Raw genomic sequence first — 25825 nt, forward strand, 5'->3', positions numbered from 1 at the left:
CTAAGCTGAGGTAGGGCTGGGGTACGGGACAGGGAGAGAAGAGGCCTGGGGGGAGCTCAACGGGGGGGTACCTCAGTAACCTCCTTGGGGCTGAGGGCCTTGTTCTAGCAAGGACTCTGGTTATGTGGAACAGAGACCCACTCAAGCTAGTTCAAAGAAAGGGGTGAGCAGATTACAAGGGACCCTGAAGAGGGAAAATCAAGAATGGCTGGGCCTCAAAAGGACTGGAACTGGCAACAGGGCCTCTCCATTCTCCTCTCAGGGTCTCTCCTCCCCTTGGCAATATTTGCATCTGTGTTCTTTTCCTCGGTTTCTCTTCAGACTTACTTGGTTTCCCTGGAAAAGTGGCTGCATCTCCAACTCTGTATCAGGACTTCCCGGCAGCTGACAACTCCCCTCTGCGTCAGTTAGTTCCAGTTCTCAAGCAAAAGAATCTGATTGGTTGAGCTTGGCTTATGGTGGGAGCCCTTGGTCCATTCATCAATGGCCAGACCAGGTGCTGATGCGTGGGCCTGTGGGCAGAGCAGTTTCCCCAGAAGGGAGCTAATGGCAGGTTAACATTGGACTTAGTTTCTCCCTCTGTCCAGTAGAAGGCGTCATAGAGCCCAAACGAGTGGATAGTGGGGAGTGGAGAGAAAGGCCAAGAGTCAGGATTACAATTAGGCCATATGGTGCCCTTTGTGCAAATTAGGAAAAGACACCCCTTCTGGGTGTAAACAGCCTCCTAAGTACGCAGCTGGGCCAGTGGATGGCACCTTTGGCCTCATGAGAAAAGTATACCCCTTCTTCTGAATAAACACAGCCTTGTCATGCCATGGTGCACAGCTTGGCAAATGGAGCAGATCTTGGATTTCAGTCCCACCTGCCCTGCTGGTCAAGGGTGTTGTGTAGTGCGTAACCTCTTCCGCCATCCACGAGGAGACCAGCCCAGGCCCTGAGACCTCCTGGAATGGAGTTAGTGTTGATGTGTTATTCTTAGAATACCAACTCCCCCCCCCCCCCCCCCCGGCAATGGCCAGAGAGGCACTGTTTGTTGCAGGGAGTTGGGGGCAGTGGCAGCTGGAGGTGACTGCTTCCTCCTGAAACACTCAATTGCATTAACAAGAATTTTCCCAAGGACGCTTGGAGGGGGCCAGCTTCCTTGGCAGGAAGCAATTAGGACAGAGGAAGGAGGCTGACCTGGCCTCAGGGCAGCTATAAACCTCAGGAGGTGACTCAGGAGCCTGAGAACTTGGGGCTGCTGTTCCCAGCTGAAGCCTTACTGGGGGTGGCGGGGGAGAGTCTTGTTCCCTGCTTACTTAGGGTGCACAGGTCCAGGTCCTGGGTTACCATCTCCTGAAAGCTACCCTCCTGGTCTTCATCACCTCTAACCCAGGTTGGTCTGCCTCCTGCTTTCAGGCTTGCCCTCTGTGCCATCCAGCGGTCCCCAAGGAACCAGAGTGATCTTCCTAAAGTGCAAGTCTGACCGTTTCAACTCTCCGAAATCTCCCCTCCTCCTTCAGTGTGATAAGCTCCTTAAGAGTCCCTCAAGGCCCTGCAGGATCTGCCTGCCATGTGCTGACCTCCAAAGCCTATTCCTTCCTCACCTCCCCGTCCTTCACCCTGCATTTGAGCCACCCCGTATTGCCCTCCATTTCCCTAAGGCATCTCTCATGCTTCTGTGCTGGTACACAAGCCATCACCTCTCCATGGGTCACCCATTCTGTCTCAATGATGTCCTTCTGTGCGAAACCCTCCCAAGCCTCAAACAATTGACCCCTCATGTGGACACAGTCCATCATAGCTACCAAACAGCTTCCCATGTGATTCCCTGTCAGCTGAGCCAAGCACACTTTTAAGTCTCCAGTTTAAAAAAAAAAAAAAAAAGACAAGGAAATGAAGCCTCGGGGAATGGCAAGACTGCAACTTGAACTCGGGTCTTCTAACATCAAGGCTACTGCTTATTGTGCTTTCTTTGGTGGGGGAGGGAGGCAGGAGAAAGGTGAAGGGAGTATTCATGGAGTAGGTAGTTTCTGCCCCAGGTCTTGCTAAAGACCAGCCAACAGGACCAGGCATCCTGGGGCAGGGCTGCCCAGACGAGCAGTTTCAGGTGCCGTGATCCTGGAGTCATGTACAGAGGGGTGTGTTCCCAACTTATCCACCTGTAGAAGAGCTGAACCCTGAGGGGAAGCACTGGCCCAAGTTCAGCAATGCAGAGAGCCAGGGAATCCCTGCACCAAGCCAGTGGTCAGGGGGTGGTGGAGAAGACAGAGGCAATGGCCAGAAAACTAAGAGGGCGGAAAGAACAGTCTAGGATGGAGTTCTAATCCTTCCAAAGAGGGAGCTAGGGAAAGTTCTTAAAGGAACTGAACCTAGAGTCAGACAGGATCCTTAGGGGCTTACTCATGTCAGTGTGAGTAGGAGGACTACATTGGTCGAGATTTTTGGTTTCAAGGGAACAAAACCCAATTCAAACAAGCTCAAGCAAAAAGAGAGGCTTATTGGCTCCTGTAAATGGGAATTTGGGCACTGCTAGATCCAGAGGCTCAATGTTACACCCTCTCTCCCTCTCTGCTTCTGCTTCTCTAACTCTTTGACCTCACCGCCTACTCCAGATGGGCTCCTCCCACATTCTTTCAGCTGCCACAGGGAAAGATGGGTTCCCAGCTCACATTGCCCCAAATTAATAACCCCAGAGAAGAAAGAGCCAAATCTTCCAGCAACCCTAAATAAGAGTGCAGGACAGTGGCTCAGCAGAGGTCATAGGCTCATTCCTTGTTCAACTGCTGTGTCCAGGGAAATAAGGTTCTCTGATTGGTCAGGTCTAGTTCACATGTTTACTCCTGTGACCAGGGAGGCAGGGAGGTAGGGCCTGTTACTACAACTGACCTTTGAACAATGTGGGGTTTAGAGGCACTGACCACCCCTCGACCACTGAGCATTCAAAAACACACATATACCTTTGGACTCCCCCAAAACTTAATTACTAACAGCCTACTGTTGACGGGAATCCTTACTGACAACATAGTTGATGAACACAGATTTTATATGTTATCTGTATTATATACTGTATTCTTACAGTAAAGTAAGCTAGAAAAAAATGTTTTAAGAAAACCGTAAAGAAGAGAAAATACATTTATGGTACTATACGTATATTTATTGAATAATTTATTTCAATGTATTTATTGAAATATTTCAATTTCAATATATTTATTGAAAAAGTCTGCATTTAAGTGGACTCTCACACTTCAAACCCATCTTTTCCAAGGGTCAGCTGTAGAAGAAGAGGGTGGGAAATGTTGCTAGTCAGACAAAACCAATAGCCACCAACTTTTGGGGGGCATTTGTTAAAGTGATGTGGAGAATCTCACCGGGCTTTAGAGATGGACAGTATTGCCCAGCCTCCCCTGGGACTTGGGAAGCTGTCTGGACCAGAGGCAGCTCCCTGTCAAGGCAGCATGGTCTCTCTTTCAGGGGGTCTCTGCTGCCCTCTGCACATCTTTTCCCATTTTTCTCTGCTGATTGGCTCATTCTGCTTATAGAGTTTCTACCCCCTCTTAGCCTTATGTTGCACATAGCTGCAGCCTGCTGAGGCTCATCCAGGTCTCTGTGTCGAAGTCACATTGCCAAAGGGTAGGCATATTGGAGAGAGTTTGGGGCCATCTATGGAAACAATCTATCAAGTCTGGAGAAGGGCGAGTCTAAACATACTTACCCCAATCCTAAAAGTTTTTTATGATTTCCCCCTTCCTTCCACACAAGGTTTGGTTGGTTCCCCCCAGGACATGGTGGAGGCTGGGCATATCCCTCCATTCTGTACCCCCTTCCAGCCAGATGCCCTCCAGGCTACGCCAGTGTGTTCTCACGCTGCTCCCACCCATCTGTGCAGACGTGTAGGCTCACACAGAGATGCCCCTTGTCTGCTTCCTGACCTGTACCTTGGGACAGGTGACATTAGTGGCTGCACCCCGGACTCTGAACCAAGAGGGGACAGTGCGCTGGAACTCCAGGATGGTGGTCCAGTAGTCTTTGTTTCTCAAGCTCCTTTTCTACCCTTCCTCTCTTCGCCACTTCATAACCACCCCTAGTTCTGCAGATGGAACCTGTGAGCGCGAGCCCCCTACTGGAAGTCCAGGGGCCAGCAAGAACCTGGGTTCGCAGTGCTGGGTGACTCCCCGGTATGGGTCCCCGGCCAGGCTGAGGGGACCTGGTCTCGCCACTGACTTTAAAGGTCCTTCCGCCTTGGGGGGGAATAGTTGCCCAGCTGGGCCCTCTGTTGTGCGCCCGACTAGGAGCAGAGTCCTGCTCAAGGACGGAGCTGTCCATCCACCACCACCTCTCCCTCCGCAGAACGGACTAGGGTCTGCCAATCGGATTCCCAGGGCCCTGGCACCAGAGGGCAAAAAGGCGGGTTAGCTTTTGGCGGAAAGGAGGCTAGCTTTTCATTTTCTCCTTTGAGGATTACCATCCTGGGAAAAAAGTTGTCAGGCCTCTCCTCTCTCCGTGCCCTCGAGCACCAGCGAAGACCACGATCCCTGAAATCCCGAATCCGCCGCAGCCCGCAAGCCCAGCTTCAGGGCCCCTGCTCCTGGGAGCCCGAGAGGCCAAACCCTCGCTAGTTACCACCCCCCATCCCGGCATTCACTTGGGGACTCAGCTGCCCCCCAGGACACATCCAACATCAGCAGCCCGCCCGCAGCCGAGAGGGGGTTTATCAAGCCCCCGCCCCCGCCACCCCGCGGCGGCTCGCGCGCGCACACTCCCCGCCGCGGCCCGCCCCCTTCTCACGCCCGCGCCGCGCCTCCGCGCCGCAGTGCAGCCCCGCCAGCGCCGCGTCCCCGCCGCCGCCCGCTCCGGCCGGCAGGGTGGCCGCGGAGCATGGAACCCGCGGAGCTCCGGGAGCCCCGCGAGCCCGGGCGGGGGGCACAGACCGCGGCGGCCCCGTGCTGGGAGGAGACCAAGACTTTCTACGAAAACCTCACGCCCAAGAAGAAACCCAAATCGGTAACGGCAGGGCCTGGGTACGGAGAAGGGCAGGGGAAGGGTCACCGAGGGAGGGTCGTAAGCCCCCTGGAGAGGAATCCGTGGCAGCCCTCCGGGAGGGGACGCAGCTCCTCAGCACCAGAATGTGCCTGCCCGTTGGCACGGGCTTGCGTTTATTTTGGGAGCTCTGAGCAGGTGTTTCTCCCCCCCCCCCCCCCCCGCCCCCTGGGGCTCGGGTTCCACGCCAGGAGTCCCCCTCCCCCATGCTGTCCTCAGGGCCCAGCTCCTCCGCGAGCCGGCAGCCAGGGGCGCGCGGGCAGCACTTGTTGGCATAGCGGGTCTGCCGCGCCTGCCCAAGCGCCCCGGGCTCGGGTAACCTGACACTGGAAACCCGGCTCCTCGTTGTGCGCTCTGCTCCCTGCCATCTGGGCATCGGGCTCCGGACCCGAGCGTCTGCGTTCGGGCTCTGGCTCGCGGTCCTGCGCTGTGGGCTCCGGGTACTGCTCTGCCCGCGTCCTAAGGGAAGGGAGCTGCGCTGGAATCTTCTTCGCCCTGCGTTCAGGGCTCCCAACGCTCCGCCACAGCTGCGGGCTCTGCTCCCCTCGCAGCGGGCATCAACATCCCCGTGACCCCTGGGGTGGTCTCAGCTTTGGGACACTCACACAGAGGAGAGAGCTCCTCTTCCCATCGGACAGATTTCTGATGTCCCGGTTGTGCCCTGGGCCTTGCTCATTCCTGCTTCCCAGATCTCAGAGCTTGGGAAGGGGACTGAACGGAGGTTGACCCAGAGGCATCCTCCAAGCAGTCCCACCCTGACCTTAAAGCATCCTGCTGCTTCCCTCCAAGGGCCCTTCCCCAGGAGGCCCACCCTGTCAACAGTCATTCCCTGCAGTATCTCTAGGCCCTGCTCAGCAGTGCGGATTCAGAGATGAATTTGGCTGAGTCCCTGCCTCAGGAGCTCAGGGTGCACTGAGGGAGACCCTGGCCATGGTGAGTGCTCAGATGAAAGACCCTACATGGTCTCGAGAGTGTACAGGAGTGAGTGACTGCCCACTAAGGAAGGCTTTGCTCACATGGCGTTTGAGCTCACCTTAAAGCCTGAGTAGGCAGTATTTCCCAGGCAGATGGGGAAACAGGATGGGCAAAAGGCTTGGGGATGTCTTTGAAACTGAGTGGGAGAATGCAGAATCTTTGGGAGATACATGGGAGGGGTGCCAGAGACACATCCAGGGCCTTGAATGCCATACTCAGGAACCTGGGTATTCAGTGGAGTTAGGGGTTTTAAAACCAGGTTCCACTGGGGCCCCATGTTTCTGGAGATCTGCACACATGTGGATCTAATTTATTTTCTTTTTCCTTCCAGTTACCTCTTAAACAATTAAAAATGTGTAATAAAAACCTCAATTCACTCAAATGTGTTATGTGGCCATCTTAGCACCTTCAATACCACCAATAGATTAATTTATGCTGCAGGTTGATTAGTTGTTTTGTTTTGTTTTGTTTTTTAAGCAAACCTCAGGATAAAGCTTTCCCTGTGAACTGTTTACTAGAAGTTTATCTTGAGATTGCTGGCAATTATTGTTGCTGAGTATCTTGAGGCTTATAGTTTAACACAAAACAAAAATTTTTTGCCATTTGCAACCACTTGTTGATGGGACTCAGGACTTTATCATTACTGTGCACAAACCAACAAACACAGGAACAAATTAACTAGATGACGAAGTTTAAGTCTGCGCTGGCGGCCTAACCCCTAGTTTCAAATTTATCACCTACACACCTTGTGCTGTTGCCATTGGTTGACATTATAATAAATAATAAATAAATAAATATATAATAAATATATCATGTACATGTTATGATGTACATGTACATCAAATACATTTGAATCAAAAAGTAAACTAGTAAAATAAATTTATACTAATAAACTATAGTAATATCTGATTTACATACTGGGGTTCGGCCCAGGAGTTCATGGAAATAAAACATCAACCTACTTTTTTAAAAGTATGAAAACCATTTTTCAGCAGGATTTTCCAGCAGGGGATTAACTTGGTCCCATTTCATTTGAGCACCATCACTCTGGGGCTGCATGGGGGATGGATGGGAGACGGTGAGTCTGGCAGCAGGCAGACCAGTGAGGAGGTCCCTGGTCCCTGCCTGAGGAGGAAGCTTAACTAATGTCATGGCCATGGCCCAGGAGATGGACACTGGGGCTGGGGTGGTGAGTGGAGCTCACCAATACGTCTCCTGCTCAAGCACCATGGAGCCAAGGAGCTCAGTCCTAGTGGTCAGTCATGACCCCTGATGCCTCATGGTCCTCTGGGACGCAAGGGGCCTGGCGGCCTCCTGGCCCCTTCTCCTTCCTGTAATAGCCCCTCCTCCCACAGGCTATTTTGGGGGCTTTAGGCCTCTTGGGCCCCATCAGAGCGTGGTCTCATTCCCAGGAGCCTGAGTGAAATATTTAAGCCCTGAAGGCCCACAGGAGCCCCTCACCTCACGAGGTCAGAGGACTCCTCAGTCCAGACCTACCTTGTCCCACTCTCCTCCAGCAGTTCTTCCCCCAGTAAAACTGTTTACAATTAACAGCTTTTGGCTGTGTTCCTCTCTTGGGCCCAACAGGCAGAATCATGTCAGTCTAAATGAGAGCTCCTCAGGCAGGCTAGGCAGGGCTGGCTCTCCTCCATTATCCCCCCACCTGCCCCCCAGCACCAGTGGAAGGCAGAGAACTGGCAGGACCCTGGCTCCCTGGAGCCCATTGTTCCCAGGCTGAGTCCCCGGCCTAGGACAAGGGTCTCCCTGACCCAATTCCCAGTCTGGAATCGGGACTTCTTTTTGTGTTCTGGAGGAACTGTTTGTTCTTGGGTATGCCAAACAACACATGAAGGGTGGTATCCCCCTGCAACTAGGTCCAGAGGCGTCTCCAAGTGCTTGGCTTCTCTCCAGCTCTGGCCAGCCCTTTGCCTGTCCCTTCAGCTCTGAGCGAGCCTGGAAAGGCCACTCTTTCTGTTTCTCTCACAGCAGTTCATGCCCTCTGGGCCCTAAGACCCTCCCCTCCTGGTGCAGAGTCAGAGCAAGAAGAGCCGGCAGAGGGTCCTGTCCTGGGGACCTCCATTCTGAGGAGAAAGAGAGCCCTGCCCTTAGAAACCTCAGTCTGGGGGCATGGTTTCCCTCACCATTTCTCCCAAATCCATAAGGTGAGGGCTGCATGGGGCAAGTGTCCCAAGGAAGTGGCTGAAATAGAAGGGGTTGGGGGTCATCTGGAAGCTATCAAGGAAAGGCATATGGGGGGGGGTGCTGCTGTGTGGACAGAGGTCAGGTTAGAGGCCAGAGACTTGGGATCTTACCTACCTGGATCTTCTTGACTTTGCTGTGTGACCTAGAGTAATACTCTGTCCCTCTCTGAGTCTACTTGCCCATTTGGAAAAGAAGGAAGTGGAGACTCCTGGGGCCAAGACAGCTGGGATATCTTTCTTGTGATGGCCAGAGGTGGGATGGGTTGGGGTCTGAGTAGCTCAACCAGAGGGGACCCAGAATGCAGAAGTCTGGCAGGGACTGTGGGACAGCAAGTGAAGAGCGAGACCTTGGCCTGCTGCCTGGGCTGGAGTGGCTGGCTTGGGAACCTGCCTGAAGGGGCCAGGAGGGCAGCTGGCTCTCTGTCCTTGAAGGGGTGATGGGCCTGTCCCTGGGGCAGTAAACCCAGCAGGCTTCCTGTGTTTATAAGAGTGGTCTCCCCACTCCCCCAACCCTACCCACCCTTACCATCCCTGGCCAGCCCTCTATCACCCCTTCGCTTTTACTTTACATTCTTTCCTTGAAAGCTCACAGTTGCCGAGGGGGTTGGGAGGTACCCAACCCGTGATCACACGAACAGGGGTGGCTGGCAACTGGAACAGTACTTGGGTTGAGCCCCAGAGAAGAGGCACCTGTCCTGCTCGCCATTGCCTTTCCCTGACCCTGCTGGCCAGATATACCATCTTTGTTGGGGTAAAAGTCAAATGCAAACTGAGGCTGACGGCAGGTGCTTGGGGAACTCTTTGGTCTTCCGTTTACTACTTTGAGGTTTAAAGGTTCATTAGCCACTAGCCATTCATAGCTACTTAAATTTAAATTGATTGAAATTAAATACAATTAAAAATCCAGTTCCTCAGTCTCACTAAGTACATTTCAAGTGACTGAATGTATCTGTTATCACAGAAAGTTCTACTGGATAATGCTCTTCTAAAGGATGGCACAAATCTCTGTCTTAGGGATAGATCATAAGCTCCACAGGGGTGGGGATTGTGTCTCTATTGTTTCCTGCCATGTCCCCAGCACAGTGCCTGTCACGTGGTAATCACTCAATGTTGTCCACTGATTGGGTCCCAGGCTTGATTCCAGAGAGAAGCAGTGGAGTTGAGTACGTGGCCCGCAGTGCTCTCAGGAGCAGGCCAGAATTTGAGATCCATTTATGCATTTGTAAAAAATGCATCCAGATCCATTTGAGATCCAAGTCCCTACCAGGACCACTCCCAGGCAGAGCCCAGGGACCTGGCACAAAGAACCAGTAGGTGTTTGTAAAATTTGCATCAACCAAAAAAAATATTCTCGGAGCACCTACTGTGTGTCAAGCAATCTGAACAGATTAGGGTACTGCCCTGGAGTTTCCAGTTCATGTTAAATCCGTCATAGCAAATACTGTTTCTCACTGAAGTAGATTATGTGAGAGTTCAGAAGCATTACAAATTTACTGAGCACCTACTATGTGCTAGGCACAGTTTTAAGCACTATAGATACTCTAAATGAACAAGATAGTCCTGGCTTATGCTCCCTCAGAACTTAAGCCTGGTCCCTGCTTCCTCCCCAGAACTCTGTCTAGAAATAGAAATAGTTAAATAAGCAAATAGGGCCATGCTACATTTAACTAAAAAAGGAAATCTATGGGAGAGGTAGCAAGCCCATACTAGGAGTGAGGGAAGGCTTCCTGCAGGTGACATGTAGTTTGAGACCTGTAGGTTGGGGAGAAGTTAGCTGGATGAAAAGCCAAGGAAAGAGCAGATCAGGCAGTGGGCACCTCATGTGCAAAGGCTCATGGACAGACAGGAAAGTATGCTCAGACATGAGAAAGGTCAGACTGAGCAAAGTGGGATAGCAGAAAGGTGACAGTGCGGAGAGGTAGGTGTCTGTCTCCAAGAGCTTCTTACTCCATACTCAAGGCTGGGGAACAGCGTTTGAGAGGAGTGGGTACCACTGAAAGGGAGAGGAGCATCATCAGATGTGAACTTGAGAAACATCCCCTAACAACAAATTGGATGACCTGAGGTGGGAGATGGTGATGGACTGGACTTTGGCAGGGAAGGCACAAAGAAGTGGATTCTATAGAGTTGACAGGTTTTGGTGATTGATTGATGGATGGATGGCTGGATGTAGGGAGGGGAGTTGAGGACAGGGGAAGAGTTGAGGTTGACTTCTGGGCTCTGGCCTCAGTGTTGAGTCCATGTGGTGCTGAGCACTGAGATGAGGAGGTGGGTGGAAGACCAGGTTTGGAGGTGCAGGGAGTGGTGGGAATTCAGCCTTGGGTACGTTGAGTTTGAATGTCTGTTAGTCAACTGGGACAATTAGATGTATCAGTCTGGATCTCAGGAGAAAGATCTGGGCTGGAGATAAATTTTCTTATATAACTGCCATGTTTCTGAGCACCATTTCTTCCTAAGGAACATGTAGCTCTCATTTTATAATGGAAACCATCTGGAGACCATCTTGAGCATCAGTCATACTCTGGCTACATACACTGTATTCATTTTTCCATTGTGTCCAGATGGCCAACTAGACTGCAAACTCCCTGAGGGGATGTCCTCCCACCAGATCGTGCTCCTTGGTAGGGAGCCACCATCTCCCTCAGTTCCTGGCTGGGTCCTGCAAGGAGGGAGTCCTGACCCAGGTCTGCCCCTGCCCAAGGCACCCAGAGAGGCAGGCACGTGAGACCTGCTTCAGGGAGTGTGAGTAACAGCTTTCCTCCTGCGCCTCTGCAGCCCAAGCCTCAGAATGCTGTCACCATTGCTGTGTCCTCCCGAGCCTTGTTCCGCATGGACGAGGAGCAGCGCATTTACACGGAGCAGGGCGTGGAGGAGTATGTGCGCTACCAGCTGGAACATGAGAATGAGCCCTTCGGTCCCGGGCCAGCCTTCCCCTTCGTGAAGGTGGGTGCCATATAGTGCCTTTGTGGGAATTAGAAAAAGCACTCCTGGGGCGCCTGGGTGGCTCAGTCGTTAAGCATCTGCCTTCGGCTCAGGTCGTGGTCCCAGGGTCCTGGGATCAAGCCCCGCATTGGGCTCCCTGCTCAGCGGGAAGCCTGCTTCTCCCTCTCCCTCTCCCCCTGCTTGTGTTCCCTCTCTCTCTGTGTCTCTCTCTGTCGTAAATAAATTAAAAAATCTTTAAAAAAAAAAAAAAAAAAAAAGCACTCCTGGGTGTTTGAATAAGGAAAGGGGGCCCCCTCTAGGCAGATGCCGGCCCGCAGGAACACAGCTTGGCAAGGGGACAGAGCCATTGTGGGAAGAAGCCTCCCTGTCCTCAGTGCTAATGCAGCCCAACTCCGGGTCACTAGCTTGGTGAGTGGAGCTGGCCTGGATTTTGGCCCCCACTCACTCTGTACTGAGGTGCCCCTGTGCAGCAATCAACCAGCACGATGGCTGAGGTTAGGATGAGACAGTCCACGTCCACGGCCAGTCCCTGACCATCCCTCTCTGCCCCCATTAGATCCCAGCTCACTCCTCCCCAACACTGGCTACCAACTCCAGATGTCAGTCCCTGGGGGTCTGAGCAGGAGGGTCCCCTCTTCCATCCAGGCTCTGGAGGCTGTGAACAGGCGGCTGCGGGAGCTGTACCCCGATAGTGACGACATCTTTGACATCGTCCTTGTGACCAACAACCACGCTCAAGTGGGTGTCCGTCTGATCAACAGTATCAACCACTATGGTGAGCATCAGGGGCTTGGCCATGGGACACGACTACTAGACACTTGGGGTTGCGGGGGCGGGGGTCACATCTCTGCAGGGGGTAGGTAATACCAACTAGAACCTGAAGCCCAGAGGTACGCTGGTCAGCTGGTTCCTTAAGAAAACAAAACAAACCAGAAGGGAAAAAACAAAAGCTCTGATTGTAGCATTGTCATCTTAGGGTGTGAATATCCCTCCACGGCTGATTTCAAGTTATCGACAGTTGAACAACCTAACTGGCTCAAAAAAAATCCCTGAATGTTTAATGTTCAGCTCTTGCAAGCTGATACAAGCCAGCTCCAGCAAACCACTGCATAGGCCCCGCTGCCTATGTATTGGGCAGGGCACCTGCTGCCTCTGTGCCTCAGTTTCTCTCTCGGCAATGGGGCTCACAGGCCTTACAAGGGTGCTAGGAGAAGCAGGTGCAGTTTTCAGAGTGAAGGGACTTTGTGTCTTAGTCCAAACTCTTGATTGAAAGTAATAGGCCCTCCAGAGCTAGCTTAAGCTGAAGAGAAAACGGTAATTTCTTTTTTTTTTTTTTTTAAGATTTTATTTATTTATTTGACAGAGAGAGACACAGCGAGAGAGGGATCACAAGCAGGGGGAGTGGGAGAGGGAGAAGCAGGCTAGGCTGCCCATGGAGCAGGGAGCTCGATTCGGGGCTCGATCCCAGGACCCTGGGATCATGACCTGAGCCGAAGGCAGACGCTTAACGACTGAGCCACCCAGGCGCCCCGAGAAAACGGTAATTTCTTATTAGGTTAAAGGGGTGTCTCTTAGAACCACAGGGCAGGAAGTAAAAGTGAACGCATAACAGCCTGAATCCAAGTACTGGAAATCTCTTCTGGGCTTTTTCTCTCCCGGCCACATGAGCCCTTATTTCTGCTTCTCTCAGCAAGTCTGTTTCCATCCCCCCCACCCCCATCTCTCTCTCCAAACTAGGTTTCTCTGCTTTTCCTGAATATGGCCAAAATGTATACGTTTACAAATTCTTGTTTTAAGCAACCAACAGAGTTCGGTGGCCTTTTTGTAATCCTAATTTCAAATTGCTGGGAGCAGGATGATGTTCAAAATATTTAACTACCTTAGGACACAGGCACGGAGTAATCAGGAGACACCATCCACAGTACTGGAGCACGGCCCTCCAGAGATTGTCCCGCACGAGGGGCTGAGGCAGTGATGACGTAACTCAGTGGGCTCAGGGGAGCACCAACTTACCAACCAGCACAGCTTTCCCACCCTGTGCGCGCAGGCGTACTAGGTGACTATCAGCCCAGGCTTGGAGAGGATGTGATTGGCCCAGCTTGGGTCAGGTGTCTGCCCCTATCCAATCAGCTATGCCCAGGAGGGCCAGGCTTTGCCTGGAGACCCACCTTTCGTAGTACTGGGATTACCTGACGAGAGGCTTTTCCCTTGGGCCAGGTGGTCACTCCTGGTCCATCATCCATATTTCATGGATGAAGGATGGAGGGGCACAGAGAGGGGAAGAGTGGCCTAAAATCCCTCCGAGAATCCCTCTGCTGCCCCATCACCACTCAGAACCAAGAGGGCGCCCACCGGACGCGGAGGGACCGCTCTGAGGCTCTGAGGGTTGACTCAGGCATCACCTGGGTACTTTCTACCTCCTTCCCAGACCTGTTCATTGAGCGGTTCTGCATGACAGGTGGGAACAGCCCCATCTGCTACCTCAAGGCCTATCACACCAACCTCTACTTGTCAGCTGATGCGGAAAAAGTGCGGGAAGCCATTGATGAAGGTGCGTCATACTGGGGAGGGAGAACATGGGGAGTCTGACAAAGGAGTTCCAGAGGTTGGGGGGGGGGCTCTCCCTAAAGCTCTGAGCAGGTGCTAGGGGTTACCGTGGTAATTGGAAAGGGCGTACCTTCCTTCATCCCTATGACCTGTCCTGTAAACTCTGAGAATAAGGCCCACCTATTCCACTGATTGCCTTTCTAGTCCACTCTCCCACCTCCCGCCCTGCCATGGTAAGGATGCTTTTACTCATCAGCATCCCCCAGCCTTCTCTTCCCATGGAAACCCTCCTTACAGCCCAGAAGGCTACTCCCTTCTAAGAATCCTCCAGGTCCGTAGTTCTGATGCCTGTGTGACCATAAGCAGCCTCTGCCCCCGTCTGGGTCAGTGGGGAGGAAGGTCAATATCTAGTTCATCCTGAGCACTGAGGTCTGGGAAATGGCTAGCATTGCAGTAGCTGGCCTGGCCAGGGCTGAGGTGAGGTTAGGAGACCCAGCTGCAAGTCCTGACGAAGGACCCTCTATGGGTCCCTGTCAAGGGGCAGTTTAGGGTGGTATTCACAGTCTTGGTCTTCCTGACAAGGTGTGTATCCCTATTGCTCATGGAAGAAAACAGGCCCACAGGGGAGGAAGGACTGCCCCACTGTCTGAGAGGGCTTCTCAGGCTGAACACTCCTGGCAGGTTTCTATCAATCAGCAATATATCTACTTTTTTTTAAAAGATTTTTTAAAATTTATTTTTGCGCACGCGCGTGCGAGAGAGAACACGAGCAGGGGGAGGGCATAGGGAGAAGCAGACTCCCCCCCCCCCACCCACCATGAGCAGGGAGCCCGATACAGGGCTCGATCCCAGGACCCTGGGATCATGACCTGAGCCGAAGACAGATGCTTAACCAACTGAGCCACCAGGAGCCCGACTTTTTTTTTTTTTTTTTTTTTGATATCCACTTTTCTCCTCCTCTTTCATGCTGTCTGCTGCCTAGAAGCCTGGCCTCTTGCCTCGCAATGCCTCACTCTGAGTTGCTTTGGGCTTCAAGAGGCTTTCTCTCACCAGAAACCAGAAGCAGTTCCCCTAAGCAGATGTCACACCCTCTGGTTGGGGCCTTGGCACTGACCTGAATGTGTGCCTCTATATGTCTATAATTTGAGGCTAGTGAGCAGGGGATGGTCAGGAGGGAGGCCCTGCCTAGAGTTGGGTGGTCCTAGTTCATCTTGGCTCCAGTGTTGCAGGCGCTGAGAAGGTGCCCGGCTTGATGCCCAGGGCCTGGTCCTACTTAGAGCATCATCAGGCTGCCAAAGTTGCTGGGAGCTTGGCACTGCTCTCTCCTCCCAGAGTTCTGCCCTAGCCCAGCCCTTGTGAGCCTGGAGTCCCAAGAGCAGGGCTGAAGCAGCCTTTGGGGAGATGACCAGTAGAGAACAGACCTGCAGGCCTCCAGCCTCCTAGCGCTGGCTCTCTGCTGTCCAGTGCAGCTCCAATCTGGGGCCTGGGCTCCCAGAGGCATCCTTGACTCCTGGAGAAGCCCAGGGTTGCAGAGAGTCTCTGTACACAGTCAGATGGCATTGGTACTGCCTTTGATGGTCACCCACGTTGCCTCAAGGAACCCTGAGTGGGGCATACCAGGTGCCATTGAGACAGTACGTGGGGTGCCCATAGACCTCAGCCTGGGATCTCAGCTCCAGACAGAACTCAAACACCCTTAATTTTACTTTGGTCCAGAGAAGGTGTTGATTACTTGCCAGAATCAACAGTAGAGAGTAACTGAGGCCAAGCCAGGGTTGGGGCTCCTTCCTAGCCCCACCGTAGATCTACATCAGGTGCCTGTGAAGATCTCCTAGGAGGACAGCAGTGGCCTGGGGGACCCTTCCTTCCAGTCAGGATTGACATTCAGCTGGTCCATACCAGCACGACCTTCCTGGATGTTAAGGAATTGAAATTTCTCCATACTGATTGCTAAACAGCTGCTTTCCTGAGTCCTCTGAGTGACCCCTCTTTCCTGGGGCTCCCCTAGACCTTCCCACAAGGCAGGAACTAAAGGGAAACCCTGATATGGGCCAGGGCCCTCAGAGCCCTACTCAGAGCAAAAGCCTCTGTCCATTCTTATTGACCAGTTTTTAAATATTCTGAATATGAGCCCTCATTAGCCTTGCCCCGTGTCCTGGGTGAGGCTGGTGGGGCACGGCTAGCCCGAGATGGCCTTCTCTTGGCCCCAGGCAGTTGAGGCAGGTGTCAGGGGCCCCTGTTACCTAGATGAAGGCAGACAACACTTGCCTCTCTCTGCCCAGGGATCGCAGCCGCCACCATCTTCAGCCCCAGCAGGGATGTGGCTGTATCCCAGAACCAGCTGCGCGTGGCCTTCGATGGGGATGCTGTGCTCTTCTCGGATGAGTCGGAGCGCATCGTCAAGGCCCACGGGCTGGACAGGTTCTTTGAGCATGAGAAGGCCCACGAGAACAAACCTCTGGCCCAGGTGCTGCACACACTCCCCAGAACCCCTGAGAGGAGCGAGGCGGGTCCCCAGAACTTGCCCTGGGCTGGAACTTCAAGCCCAGAACCAAAACCCCAAGCTCAGCCCAGAATCCAGCCAGGTCCCCTCACCAGGCCTCCGGCCCTCATCCCTCTCACCTGACCCCTGGGGCCCCCTCAGTGAGCTTCTACGCCTCGTTGAACCTCATCTCCCTCACTGCAGTCCTATGCCCCACCCTTAAAGCCCCCGTTCTCTCTCTGAGCTCCCCTGCCCGCTGAAGGTTCCTTCCCCTTTCTGAAGGCCTCACTCTGTCTCCAAAGCCGCCATCTTCTCTCTGGAACCCCCATCCCCTCTCGGAGATTCACCCACCCCTCTGAGTAGTCTCCCAGGTCCTCAAGAAGCCCCTGCTTCCCTCACTGGAGGAGAGGAAAAGCTGGGCAGCTCCTCAGAGGGCAGGGAGACCCAGGTGGGGGTGGAGTCTGGAGCAACCTGCCTGCTTTGGGCCACATCAGCCCTCGCACCTCCTGCCATCTGTCCCTTGGCCGGGAGGCTCAGCAATCCTCCCACTGCTTGGAGTCTCCCTGAGAGTAGACTATGCCCTGGAGCTTTGAGAAAATTCCCTGGGGTTGGAGGTGTTGGGATCCACAGACTTCTGGAGCTCCTATTTGTGCTTTTAACCAAAACCTGGGTGTACAGTAATCCTGAACTTCTTTCCCCAAGAGCTCAGCAGGCTTGAGTTGTGGCTCCCAGATATTCATCTGACTTCATTCTTGTGGAGTTCCCCTGAAATCGCTGGAAACCCAGGGCAGGACCAGTTTTACCACTAACTGGCAGACAGGCCCAGGAGACCACCCCTTGCTCCAGGTCACCCTGTCAGGGAGGGGTCTCTAAGATTAGAAGCCCACCTGCCCTCATGTCCAGCCACTGATGCAGTTTTCTTCTTCATCAGCATCTGGTTCTTTATTCGCACAGCCTCATTCAGCCTTGTCATTCTAGGCATGGGAGAGAGTAAATCTTTCCCCTGACCCTAGAGAGCTGGTGCATAACACCCTGAGCCACCTGTGCCCAGTGGGCAGGTACCCTTTGGTCAGTCTGGCCCAGTTGTTTGCAGCTGGAGTCCATTCTGATTGGAGGGGGCCTGCGCCATGATTACTGAAATACCCCTCTGCTGACATGGCACAGAAGGCCACAGGTACACAGCTACACAGCGGACACCCACGTACCTGGAGGGCACGTGGATGGACATACATAGCAGCAGTTGCCCTGGGATGGTTATTCTGAGCCAGACACCCCCAGTCACAGCAGTACGGATGCCCAGACCGACAGAGGTACCTCACCACTGATGCACACGGTGGCCCCAGCAGGTGTAGCAGAGCTGGGAGATTGAGGGGTCTCGAAAAGCTTCCCCAGCCCAAATAGCAAGACACTGGTGCTTTGGGGAGGAGCCCCGCTGGAGAGGGGGTGAATGTTTGGGAGACAGAGGTGTTCACCGTGTTCCCATGCCTTCTCCTAGGGCCCCTTGAAGGGCTTTCTGGAGGCACTGGGTAGGCTGCAGAAGAAGTTCTACTCCAAGGGCCTGCGGCTGGAGTGTCCAATCCGCACCTACTTGGTGACAGCGCGCAGCGCAGCCAGTTCGGGGGCCCGGGCTCTCAAGACCCTGCGCAGCTGGGGCCTGGAGACGGATGAGGCCTTGTTCCTTGCAGGAGCGCCCAAGGGCCCCCTCCTTGAGAAGATCCGCCCACACATCTTCTTCGATGACCAGATGTTCCATGTGGCCGGGGCGCAGGAGATGGGCACAGTGGCCGCCCATGTGCCTTACGGTGTGGCACAGACGCCCCAGCAAACTGCGCCTATGAAGCAGGCCCCAGGCGCACAGTAGCTGAGGCCCGAGACAGGCACAGCTCCCTGTCCGTACTCCACCACGTCGTCCAGTGGACCCTTCTAGTTCCTCACCGCTCTGTCCTTCTGCACGTCTGCCCTCATCCCCACGAGTGAGGTACTTGCGGGGAGTGATGCAGACCGAGCCGGCATCCTCACCAGCCCTCCTTTTGGGCAAACACTGTGCCACGACCCCGGCTAGGAGAGTAAGACTGCAGAGTAGCTGGGTTTCGGGTGGGGGCGGTTGATGGGAACGAGGCTGACAGTGTCAGAGGGGCCAGGCTGCCTCCAAGGGGACCTGGGATGAAGACTAGCTCAGTGTGGTGCAGAGACCATGGCTTTGCTAGAGAAGGCATCCGGCTTCTGAGCTCTACCCGGCATGAACTGATGACTTTGGGTAAGTCCCTCCCTTTCAGGGGCCTCAGTTCCGGCGTCTTGTAGGTGGCTTCCAAACTCTCCTGGAGCTGCAGAAGCGTGGTTTAATAAGATCGCCCTGCCCGGGGCTGCTGCTAGACCATATGGTATCTTTGTGCAGTTAGAGCAGAACATTTCGAGAATGAATTTCAAAAAGATGGCCCTTTGCTCTGGGCTGACCCAGACCCACACTGGGGTCCGCGGCTTGCTCAGCAGCACATAACCTGTAACTCAGCCCCCAAGGGCTCCTCAGCTTGGAGGCCTTTGTCAAATGGGCAAAATGCACAACCGTCTGCAGAACCCTACCTCTAATTCTGCACGTTTGGAAGCCACTGGACAAGAAGACCTGTCCGCTTCCCGTGAGCCTCTACTGTGAGTCACCCATCAGGGGTCAGCTGCCAGGGGGCACGGTTTGTGGAAGGAGAGAGGCGTGAATTTAACCTACACGCAAACTCTCCTTCCGCCAGCAGGGGGCACTGCAGGCTCTTCCCGGGGAAGAGCTTTCGGGATGGCCTGCTCAGGGCTTCCTTTGCTTTTGCTTTTAGCCAAAGTTCAGTTGTTCTGCCTGCCAACCCCCTCACGTCAGCCCTCAGTCCTTCAGTTACTGCATTCTGCTGTGCTGCCAAGCGGCTTTACCAGCGGGGAAGAGGGAGAGGGTTGGGGTTCACTGTTGTGGGCCCAAATGCAGGGGAAGAAAGCTCAGTGGCTCAAGTGGGAGGGCGTCCTGCATGCACCCAAGGGACGGTCTGCCCAAGGTGACGTGGGAAAGTCTGGTCTGAGGCAGTGACCCATTAGACAGGAAGGAGCTGAAAGGTGCACTAGCAAGATTCTCCAGCTGTGGGACTTTGAGTGGAAGGACTGAGCTCTCTGTCCCGGGATGCTGCGCAAGGGACTCCAGAATGAGGAGACCTCCCCCAGCAGTGCACCAGTGAATCCTCCACCTTGCAGGAGCCTCTGCAGCCCCTTTGTCACCACTTCTAGGGGAGAGCTCTCACTCTTTGGTGAGTCAGCTTCCTCTTTTGCTAACGAGCCTGGCTCTCTCTGAAGGGAGGGTGGGGACACTGATGGCTGGTCCCTCAGGAAGACTCAGAAAGGGTGAGCAGCCGTCTGTGAGGGCGACTGATTGCCCGGCTCCCGGGGCATCCCAGCTGTAAGCAAGCACTTTGTGAAGAAAGCCAAAGGTGCCATCATAGGGAGCAGGAGCCTGGAGGTGTGTGCAGGAGAGCTGGACCGCTGGTGAGGGTGGGAAAAAGAGGTGAAGGGCTACCTGGGGCCTAACCTTTGTCATTTTGAGGACTCAGCACAGGATCTGAGTGGGGCCAAGTTCTGGGTAGTGTAGGGCAGGATAGTAGCTGCAGAAAGGAGGAAAAAGTGAGGAGACGGAGGTGGTTCGCAAAATGAGCAACAGTTAGGGCCAGAAGAAGAGTGTCGGGCTGGGTTTTCACTCTCTGTGTGGAAGCTGGGCCTGGGAGGAAGGTCAAGGCCATGAAGAGTTTCTGGGGCAGATCCCACCACTGATGGCCTTATCACGGGAGGGGCATATGATGATGATGTCTTTGTACAGGTCTTTCCATCCACAGCCAGGATACTTCTGGCCAAGAGAGGAGGCCTCAGGGCAGGGGGCCTGGTTTTGAGTTCTTCACTCTGCTCCAAGCCTGGCCAGAGATACTGGGAGAGGTAAGAACAGCCTCTAGGAAAGAAAGTGAGAGTGAAAGTCATCTTTGATCTTGGGTGAGCCATGAAAGGCCCTCTGTCCTTCCCCGAGTCAGAATCACCCCCTTGGATGAGCCTCTAGGGCTCACAGAGCCAGCCAAAGCCATAAGCAGCCTGCTTAGCTGGCACAGTCGAGGTTCATAGAATGATATCAGTCTGCGTGACCAGAATGGATATGTACATTAGGCACCAGATGGCGCCTAATTAAGATAAATTCCAGGGATTCTGAGAACCAAGAGGTCCTGCCTCCAGGACCTGGTGATAAACAGCCCTGATTCTTCCAGGTCTATCAGGACGCAGAAAAATATGATGCTGGAAGCAGAAAGATAAGGTGCAGTAAAAGCTGTAGATTTCACTTGAGCCACCAGTAATAGAGATAGACAGCCCTGGGCAGTGAGAGACACTAGGGTCCGGTTCTATTATTGAAACCGTAAATGAACATCTCGGGCCTGGAAAAAAGCTTTTGGTGGCTGGAGTAAAAAGCCAGAATCCTGAGGGCAGGGGAGGCCGTGGCCAGACACATGTTCTGGTTCTTTCCAGTGGTGAGGAGGAGCCCCAGGCAAGGAGCATTGTTTATTGGATCCCCGGGCAAATTAAAACGCCAGGTGAGCATCACAGCCTGTACTGGACTGCAGCACTAGGGCGGGGGGCCACAGCTCCTGAAATGCTGGACCCCAGGAAACCAAAGCACTGCTCCCCGACAAGTCCCTCCGAACGCTCCCCAGGAAATGCTTGCCCACAAAACCCCAGACCCAATGGAAACTGCCACTGAGCAGGAAAGCAAGCACTGTTCCTAGGCACTGAGACTTCGAGGATCATTGCAGAGCTGCTCCCTCCTTTCCCTGAGTGCCCAACCAGAATGGCGGGGATGTAGCAGGAACCACCAGGAGAAATCAAAACCTGCGAGAAGCTCAATTCCGAGTAGGATCCGGCATCATAATGATATTCAACTGGTGTGACTGGTGGGCACCCGAACACCAAACTGGTGATTAAAACATTGAAATACCTCTGTAACAGTTGCTAAATAGCGCTGGCCTGAGCCCCTGAGTGCCCCTCCGTGGCCTCCGCTGTGCTGTCTCCACTGTGACAACAACACCTTCCCACAATTCAGCAAAAAGGGCGTCCTGGAGGTTGCACCAGCACAGTGGCCGTCGTCCGCTCTATTTGCTCGTCTAGAGAGAGTAACTTGCCCAAAGTCACTCAGCGAGTGGCAGCACTGGCCATGAGCCCATGTCTGTCTCTTGGGACCCAGGCTCTCAGCCATTCTGCCGTTCAGCCCAGACAGCATACAGGAGGCAAGAGAAGCTTCGTGACAAGGGAGCTTGCCCAACAGTTAGCATGTTGACCTCCTTCCCGTTAAACTGCTCTAAAACACGCGGGTGGGTACATTGCTGTTGTAGTGTCCTAAATAGCTAGGAAGAATTTAAATTAGAGCCAGACATTTGCAGAACTGAAGCACCACCCAGGTTCTCTGGAACCCAGTTTGAAGGCCCTCATATGGGGCTCATGCCGGCTTTGGCAAATTATGGGCCAAATCTAGCTCACCACCTGTCTTTGTAAAGAAACTTGTTGGAACACAGCCATGCCCATTGGTTTTGCACACAGCAGCAGAGCTGAGTTGTTTCAACAGAGACCAAGAAGCTGAAAATATTTATCTGACCCTGGGCGAAGGCAAACATCCGCAGCCTGCCCCTTAGTGGGAGAGACCAGCTCATACCCACCTGAGCACTGGAAGCAGAGGCTTGTTTCACCGCCAAGGGGGCAGCATGTGCAGGCTCCGTGCCCATCTGCAGGCATTGTTAGGGCTGCAGAAAACGGCAGGCACCAGCTGAGTACCGTGATGTTGAACACAACAGATCCTTGGCATCAGAGGATTTCAGATGTCAAGTTTTGACTCTTTCCAAGTGCCCCATAGCCTGTTGTAATTTGAAATGTTGACTCAAAGTTGACTCGAGTGTGCCCTCCTCAGCTTCTGGGTGAGGGGCGGGGAGCAGGACCCCTGGCTAGGGCTGAGCCCAGCTGGCTGTCCTGCACCTGCTCGACGTGGCTTTGTTCTCAGCTCCTCATTGCCCTCATGGGGCCTCTTGGGAAGTGACAAGTGCTGGTAGATGGATGGGCTTTAGCTAAATACCGATTTTGGATAAAATGCAGTGCCCGATGTTGACTTCAGCACTCCGATCTAACAAGTCATCCATATGCTCTCTGTGGAAGCAAGAACAAGTTCTTCATGAAGACAGTTCCAGCGAGGGCTTTAGCTGGCCCAGAAGTTACCGATTAAGCAAAAGATAAAACTCCAGTGAAAGTCAAAATGGCAATCTTCTTGTGCTGTGTGGGTGTGAGCAACACACATACCCTCATGGTGGAACTGTGGATCAGGAGAAATCTAGGACCCTGCAGATACAGGAGTTTACCCAGGTTCCAGGATCCACTGCAAGAAAGGCAAGCGTGGAAGTGGTCCCACCTATAGACACCACTGTTCCATCATGATACTCTTGTCCCCTAAGCCCGGACTTGGCCTCAGAATCCTTCTCAACCCAGCATTCCAGGCAGCCCCTACCAGCAAGTCGTAGTTGGCACGGAAGATGAAACCCTATTTTGACATCCCTTTTGGTGTTGGGTACTGCTTTCCAGAGGGCATGCAAGGTCCTGAATGTTCACTCTCTGATGCCACGGTACCACTCAGGATGTGGGGGTCTCACCCAACTCAGGCAGGACACAAAGAGGAGGGAGGATGGCATCCTGGGGTTGGCGGCTTCCCAGCACTGGGTGCCTAGCTAGGAAACCATGGGTGTTCTCTGGGTTTCACGATCTCAAAGCAAAGCATGAAAACCCCTCCCATCAGTAGGTGTCGCTAGAGGCCAGCACTCTGCTGCTGGCCAAAGCTCGTGGTTTTCTTCACTGGTTAATTTTCTCTCCCGTGGTACTTGGTGCTGTGCTAGACTCCCTCGGGTAGCTTAGCCTAAAAGCACTACAGGTGCTCTGAAAATCTCCTGTGTGACAGGCTGATTGCTCTTACCAGCAACCACTGTGACTGCGTGTATGGACACATTCATCAGTATGTGCAACAGGATAAAAGCTGCATGTGTCCGTGTTTACGTGGGTGTGTAATGTCTCAGATATCTCTGCTGACAACTGTGTGTGTGTGTGTGTGTGTGTGTGTGTGTGTACAGTGGACAGGATGGTTATCTCTGTTAACTAAGGATCCTGGGCCCCACATACTTACGGCCAGCCCTGTTTCCTCTTTCCTGGGACTGCTTCTGGCCATTCCCATCATCTCATGGCCATTTGCACATAGGCAGCATGAGGGCCACTGAGGCCAAGTTCCTTATCTTTCTTTCCAGCTTCCAGACTCTGGCCAGCAAGGTCTTGGCTCCTAACCCTCTGCCTCCCAGCTCTACCCCCTGCAGCCTTGGAAAGGAAGTGGCAGAATCTGTGCTAGGACACCCCTTTTGGCTGCACCTGCCTCACCATCTCCATTTGTTTCTTTCCTCCTGCTGATAGTCCCAGGGCCAACGTGTGCAGTTGGGCAGATTGTATACTGCACAAATCCAGATGGAGTCATTCACACTATGACTTGGGTGGAGCTTTCTAAACACCTGCAAAACCTGCCAGCCTCCCATGGCTGCTCTGGTCATCTCGTGGTCATGGCTAGAAAAGTTGCCTTCTTCCCTGCCTCCCTGGCCCAGCCCAGCCTAGGCTGGGATTCCTTCCTCTGCTTGGGTGTTCTAGTCTGGCCCAGAAGTGACTAACCCTTGACCGTGATCAGGAAATATCTCCTTGATACCTTTGGGATTGAATTTAGGAAAGTGAAGTATGGCTGGCAACTTTTCATTTACTCATCTTTGCAGAGTTAGTGGTCCTTGTAAGACAAACTGAAGTTCTAGAGAGTAGGGTTACTGCCTTCCACACTCCTGGCCTGGGGGTGAAGATGTCTTCATGAGCCCGCTGGTCGGATGGGGCTGCCACGGGATTAGGGGAAAGGCCTCAAGGCTAAGCTTCGAGCTGCCACCAAGTCGAAAACTGTGAGGTCACCACAGACTGGATGCCTAGGCCTGGTTGCAAACCCTGATGCCTCCCAGGGGCAGGTGGGAGACGTCAGTGAGCGGGGAGATGAGGCTGGGTCTTAGGGTAATGGAGCACACACCCGCTGTTGTCTGACACGGTTGCTGCCATGTGGGAATGTGTGGTGCTCTTGCCAGATAGTCCACCCCAGTTTTCAAGGGAAGCTGAAAATCTGGACTTTCAAATGTTGGCAACTATTTTGAATTTGGAAAGCCTCATGCAGGCCAAACAAAACACGTCTGGCAGGCTACAGCCAGCCCTGGAGTCTCCTGTCTGCACCCTCTGGCCCAGGCCCAGTGAACTGAGTTCTTCAGAACCGATTAACTGAGCGTGTGAGGATATTACCCTCAGGCTCACAGAATTTGGGGTCTCTAAGAGACCTCAGTGATATCCTAGTTAATCCCTGTGTGTTTTAAACTGTGTACATATAAAGTTCTTTATTAACACAAGTATCTTTAGCTTCTGGTTTCTACTTAAAAGCATCTCAGTCCCCGCCCCCCACCTCCAGTGAAGAAGAAGATGGAAAGTGAAGCCTTACACATAGTGTGCTTGTATCTACCTGTCAGAAGCCCTATTTATATCTTTATAGGTCTATTTATATCTTTAGCGAACACGGGCTGCCCTGGTCTTCTTTACAACCTAACCTCCTTGGGGTTGCTTTTTATGGTAAATCTCCTAAGTGCCTCCTTAAACGGTTGGAGCATGTGCTTCTTCATCTATGTGAGTTCCGTTGTCTGAAGAGGGGGTAAGACAGCTCATACCTCCTCAGTTCTGCCCCTTCTTGGTCTGCAGTCAGCCCTCCCCACGCCCCCGCTCAGTCTGGCTCCTGGCACTTACGCGGTCACATGATAGAGGGTGCTGCGGGCTTCTCATTCCTCATGCTTGTCCTGTAGCTGAAGTTCACAACGTGGGCTTCTGCCTCTTAAAAGCCATTCAAATAAATAGAAGACTTGTAAAATAAATTCATATTGTCCTGTTTGCCTTCCTCACAGTTGTATCCACTGACTGACTGACGGTCCCCCCGAGAAATGCCAATGGCAAAGGGTGTAGTGAGCAGGCCCGAGATCAGTTCCATCCTGGGGTACCAGGGTCTCCCTGTTGACCCTCCCCCACACAAAGACCACCCTGGGGGGAGATTCTGCAGCCCGAGTCCATCAGAAGGCAAGCTTCTCCCAGCGGTGCTCTTGGCGCAGACTCAATGTTCCCATCTGGAACTAGCAAGGGAGGGTGGGATGGAGTGGGAGGGAGAAGAGGAGATAAGAGAGGGTGTGAGATGGAGGAGGAAGGGGGTGACTCAGACTCTAGCCTCAGCCCTCCCATTATCCTTCCTCCTGCACCTCAGCCCCCTCCACAGCCCACCCGACCTGGGGCCAATACCTCTACACCACTCTGTCCACCACCCTCCTTTTTCCTGCCGCCTGCCCTCGCCTCCGTCTGCTGAGGCCCTGTCAAGACTTATCTCAAATCAACTTCCTCAGCTAGGCTCCCTCAGAACCTGGTACAGCGTGAGGGACAGATCACTCTCTCCCGTGCACCGTATTTAGGTCCATGGCTCTTTCTCCCATAACCCAAAGGAGAATCTCCTGCTTTATTTTTTTTATTTTTTTAA

The 25825-nt window shown here is 53.3% G+C and overlaps 1 protein-coding gene across 1 annotated transcript; it reads left to right on the forward strand.

Moving 5' to 3' along the window:
• Positions 1-209: 209 nt before the first annotated feature.
• NT5C1A (5'-nucleotidase, cytosolic IA) lies at positions 210-25153 on the forward strand. The gene is made up of 7 exons (XM_045898006.3): positions 210-496; positions 1399-4983; positions 10971-11138; positions 11784-11913; positions 13567-13689; positions 15968-16152; positions 17663-25153. Exons 2-7 carry the CDS (start codon positions 4858-4860, stop codon positions 18026-18028), a joined length of 1098 nt encoding a protein of 365 aa, XP_045753962.1. The 5' UTR covers positions 210-496; positions 1399-4857; the 3' UTR covers positions 18029-25153.
• Positions 25154-25825: the final 672 nt, after the last annotated feature.

The sequence above is a fragment of the Mirounga angustirostris genome, unplaced genomic scaffold (genome assembly GCF_029215605.1).
Source record: "Mirounga angustirostris isolate CCGP_5_RB_7025 unplaced genomic scaffold, mMirAng1.0.hap1 SCAF_4, whole genome shotgun sequence".
NCBI lineage: Eukaryota > Metazoa > Chordata > Mammalia > Carnivora > Phocidae > Mirounga > Mirounga angustirostris.